This window comes from Priapulus caudatus, unplaced genomic scaffold, assembly GCF_000485595.1.
Source record: "Priapulus caudatus unplaced genomic scaffold, Priapulus_caudatus-5.0.1 Scaffold1254, whole genome shotgun sequence".
In the NCBI taxonomy this organism is placed as follows: Eukaryota; Metazoa; Priapulida; class Priapulimorpha; order Priapulimorphida; family Priapulidae; genus Priapulus; species Priapulus caudatus.
Genome location: NW_014578315.1, coordinates 62,485 through 67,595, shown reverse-complemented (window position 1 = coordinate 67,595; position 5,111 = coordinate 62,485). Strand labels below are relative to the sequence as shown.

General features: G+C 42.1%; 1 protein-coding gene across 1 annotated transcript in view; it reads right to left on the bottom strand.

The window, feature by feature from the left end:
• LOC106815987 (atrial natriuretic peptide receptor 1-like) overlaps window positions 1-3,117 on the bottom strand; it is a gene marked incomplete at its 3' end in the record, with an annotated part of 19,047 nt that extends 15,930 nt beyond the window's left edge. Inside the window, exons 1-5 of the mRNA XM_014820522.1 lie at window positions 3,077-3,117; window positions 2,519-2,599; window positions 1,808-1,984; window positions 883-1,033; window positions 272-421 (exon numbers count right to left, since the gene is read on the bottom strand). Of these exons, the coding sequence (XP_014676008.1) occupies window positions 272-421; window positions 883-1,033; window positions 1,808-1,984; window positions 2,519-2,536 (496 nt within the window). The remainder of the gene's footprint in view (window positions 1-271; window positions 422-882; window positions 1,034-1,807; window positions 1,985-2,518; window positions 2,600-3,076) is intronic.
• Between the last annotated feature and the right edge of the window lie 1,994 nt (window positions 3,118-5,111).

The window sequence follows — 5,111 nt, the reverse complement described above, 5'->3', positions numbered from 1 at the left end:
TATATATATATATATATATACTCATCTATGTAACAGAACTATCAGTTCTTTTTCTCGCTCCTTCCCTCGCTCACCTTTCGATCCCTCTCTCTCTCTCTCCCCTCTCTATAAATAGATAGATTAATATTACATAGATGTCAATCTTAATCGAATATACGTAGCGGTACTACCGGTACGCCACGCGTTGTATCATCTCTACGTGCAGTGCCTGCTACTATACTATTTATTTATTTAATATTTGTTAAATGTCCTATGCGGTGTATATGTTTACCTTCGGGTAGCATTCGGTTAGTATCGTACGGCGGGGAGCGAGTGAATATCTGCTGTATAACGATGCTGAAGCTGTAGACATCCCCGGCCTGTGTACCGTACACTCGAGCCTCGGGATGGCGTAGCAACTCTGGAGCGGTCCACATCAGATCTACAACATAAGGTTGCCATGGTTGCCACGTCGCCACAAAATTCTACACGCATATTGCACGTCTTACACTATCAATTCGATCTTCACTGTTGTTGGTGCAGCAATGCACTGACGACGAGGGAAGTTATTAGACTAGTTTTACAACAACGACAGCAACAAAAACAACAACAACAACAACAACAACAACAAACCATAACATCAATATTAACATCAATAAAAAACACAATGATGATGATGATGATGATGATGATGATGATGATGATGATGATGATGATGATGATGATGATGATGATGATGATGATGATGATTATCATGCATGCTTATGATTATAATGGTGATGGTTTTGATGATAATGACTAATTAATCCATCATCTTTATAGCGACAAGGCGCTACGATGACACATGACCATCAAAGAACATTCTAATCGGGAATTTCCATTCCCTTCTTACAGGCACATTACCTTTGCTTTGTCGTTCATTATTATCGGATTTCAGAAATTGCTGCAAGCCAAAGTCCGTTAACTTGATGACCCATCGACTGTCAACAAGGCAGTTAGACGACTTCAGGTTACCGTGTGTTTTTAGCTCACTTCTATGTAGATACAGACACCCCTGAAAAAATTTGTGCACGTTTTTCACACACAAGAAGATTGTAACACACGGTATGATGCGAAATTGTAGACATCGAATACCCCTGATTATAGTATACTTTGATATGATATGCTCTTAGCGATGTATTATACGTATTGGAACCTTATTTCATTCCCGACAGATATATATTTAACCGTGTCGGGGTTGGAAATCTGTGTAATGTTAGCAATTTTAGTAATGTTAACAATTTTTAGACGGAGATAGATCAGTATACGATCAATGGTTACGGTGCTTATTGTCGGCGTAATGCGTTGTACTCTGACGGCGACAGCCTGTACTGTCACTGAGAAAGATAATGGCAGCCAAAGTCAGAACGAAATGATTGCCTTTACTGCCTTATATAGTATACATTGCGAATAGTATATACCTAAGTTACCACCTATAGTGCCACACGTTGACTGGTTGCTAAGTCGCGATGAATTGCAAATAAATTCTTACCGCCATTACGTCAGCTATGAACTACATAATAAATATATGATTCCACTTTATTGATGATTGATTTATTGAATCCATTTCTTGATTTCGATTTATTATCGAAAGACGCGAATAAAATTTCGAAATAATTCATTGCGTAACCTATAAGGAGATCATGAATGCATGATTTTCATATGTTGGTGAATGATTTGTTGATTCCATTTTTCGATATCTATTTATTTAATTTTTATTTGATTTATTTTTATTTTTATTTGTAATTTATTATCGAAAGACGCGATGAAAATTTGAAAGACTACTCACCGCTATTATGTCACTTATGAAGGACATGATGAACATATCGTCTAATCTCATGTCGTCGTCCGCCAGCACGTCGGTTAGCGCGCCCTTTGCGCAGTACTGAGTGATGGTACAGATGTTGGGGGGCTCGATGCATGCTCCGTAGAAACGCACGAGGTTCTCGTGGTTCAACTCACGCATCTGAAACCACCAACGACCGACGAACCACAGTTGTAGCACCGCTGACGCAGCGAGCAGATGTAGCGTCAGTGACGCAGCGAGCAGATGTAGCGTCGGTGACGCAGCTAGCACCCCCACGTGCAGCGTCAGTGACGCAGCTAGCACCGCCTATGTGTAGCGTCAGTGACGCAGCTAGCACCTCCACGTGTAGCGTCAGTGACGCAGCTAGCACCACCCACGTGTAGCGTCAGTGACGCAGCTAGCACCCCACGTGTAGCGTCAGTGACGCAGCTTGCACCCCTCCCCACGTGTAGCGTCAGTGACGCAGCTAGCACCCCCACGTATAGCGTCAGTGACGCAGCTAGAACCACCCACGTGTAGCGTCAGTGACACAACAAGCACCATACGCGGACGCAGGAGCCATCATGCACCAAGCAAAGTTATGAACAAAATGTCACATTCACTCGCATTTATCGTATATGTATATGTATATATATATATATACATATATATATATATATATATATATATATATTTGGGAAGGAGGAATCTTACCAGCTTCATCTCCAGCATTATCGCGCGATTCCGCACATCTATCTCCGTTTTGTGAATGTTCTTTATCGCCACTTCCCTGGACTGCAATCAATAGAGGCATTAATTAATGGAGGCAAGCGTCGATTCATTAGTCGTAACTTAACTAACCCCTTAAACATTATACCGTTAAATACCAATAGCGAAAAAAACCAAAAACAAGTAAACAAAATATCAATAATCCAACAGCAAGCAAGAAACGGCCCGTTTAAGATCGCAAAACCTCTTCAAAATGTTCGGTACGTGTTAGTAGTTATTAACCCAGTGATTAAAGTGGGGGTACGTATCATCGCAGAGGTGTTACCCCTTGATCTTTTTACGATCATCATTGAGCTGTATGAAATCTGAAATCCTTTTTTGAATTTTGAATTTCTTTTGCAGTTGGCAATAAAACTGTGCTCTCTCGCGCATTTTGCGATCGTAACATATGGCATGCCCGCTCCGGGTTTCGCTCGCCTTAATTGCAAGATGAATCGCTTCGATGGATCGTAACCACATAGCGCACGAAGAAATTATCCGTACCTTGTAAATTCCCTTAATTAGAATATGGTCGCCTGTTGCTGGAAGGGAACCCACCAGGCTCTGGTCGGGTCCCACCACTCCCGAAAACAGACTGTAAGCCGAGGTCTGAAAAGTCACAATGATACAATTGCTAATGGGCAAGTAGGGCATTAAGCCCGAGTCACAACAGATCGTACGAAATGTTGTCGTGGATTCTAATGCACGGATTCTATTCCGTAAAAAGCTATTTATAATAATTAGCGATGAAACATCAGCAAGGTATCAGATATGACACCATAGATGACGTCTATTGGCATCGCTTTGCTTGCAGGCTCGAACACTAGAATAGACCAACTTCCGTAATTTGCGCCATTAATTGCATCGGACTAAGAGAGTCGGATGTGAAATTTCCACACGACACCCATTAGATGTTTCGAATGCATGTTCCGGACACTGATGCACCCCGAAGCTGGCACAGCCCACCGGAAACTACATCCTGTTAGGCCGCATTACCCGTGGGGGGCACTCCCTACAAAATATAGTAGGTATGTGCCACTTGAGAGATGGAATTGGGGGGAGGAGGGCTCTGGTACTAAATCAGCACATCAAAATGGGGGTACCCGGAACTAGGGTTTGCTGGAAAGCATGATGCTCCGTACCTGGACATGTTTGCGAGTAGGGGTCTCGGAAACGTGCGGGGAAAAAGTAGGACCTATGCACAGAGACGGGAAATATGTGAAAAGGGGGGTCTCCGGAACGTGCGGGGAAAAGTAGGACCTAAACTCCGGGACGGGAAAATATGTGAAAAGGGGGGTCTTCGGTGTGTAAATTTTGAGGTGAAAAGAGGGGTCATAACCGCGGCACATACCTACCATGCAATATATAGGGAATGACCCCCCCCCCCCGGAGGGGCATGACCCAAATGAACATCACCACAATCATCATTTACTCCCCTCCCCTCTCTCAGTTTACTGCATTAGCATGCAAATGCAGTGTCAAAACAGTGTGATGAATCAATTGAGTGAGAAATAACACAAAAATAAACAAAATAATCACTTGAGATATGCGTACTAGAGTTGCACGAAGCAAGCGCGATATGCTCACACATATCTACATACATTACTGCTTAAATGTATTATATCAGAGTGCGTATATCAATATTGATATATACGCGCTTTGACGATAAAACATCTGTGGCTATATCCTCACCAAGTTGTGATTAATCAGTATGATGTCACCATAGTCAATCTTCCACAGCGAAATGTTCATGAGATCCGATTCGTATTTCATTCGCCGTTGCCAGTAGAAAATCCAACCTATGGCTATGATAGCCACACCGCCAAGCACCCCGCCAATGATGGGACGTACCAGATCTGCGTAATGCGCATCCATGAAATCAGGAGTGTATAATATAGACTGTGTACAATAGGAGTGTATAATATAGACTGTGTACAATAGGAGTGTATAATATAGACTGTGTACAATAGGAGTGTATAATATAGTCTATATTATACACTCCTGGGCCGTAATGAGCCGTACACCTTGTAACTGTACGCGTAGATGGAATCGGAACATCGGGAATTTCAAAACATAAATATATAAAATAAATTCTCACCAAACTCACTATATTATATATCACAGTCGTACGCTGTACGTATAGAGCAGCACAAGTGAAAAACTGCAACAAGTTAGAGAGTGTCGCGTTAATTAACTGTGCAATTTAATTGTTGCCATGAAAAGGAGACCCGGCCTGCAGACACTTCGTAATATTGGAAAAAATGTTGCTGGAACTGAGGCTTTTATACAGCTTAGCTTTTAAGTTTTAGCTTTTAGCTTTTAGCTTTTAGCTTTTAGTGATGCGCAAATAGGGACTTATTAGCCCCGGCTTATTAGCGTCGAAAACTCGATGACGTGAGTTTTAATCCACATTATGTACGCAGTGTGGGAGCGAACCTTTAGAAGATTATTTATATATTAATGCCTGCTGTTGGGGGCACTATGCTCTCACAGTACCCCCAACAACAGGCATTAATGTTTTTAGTGCATCACATGACTT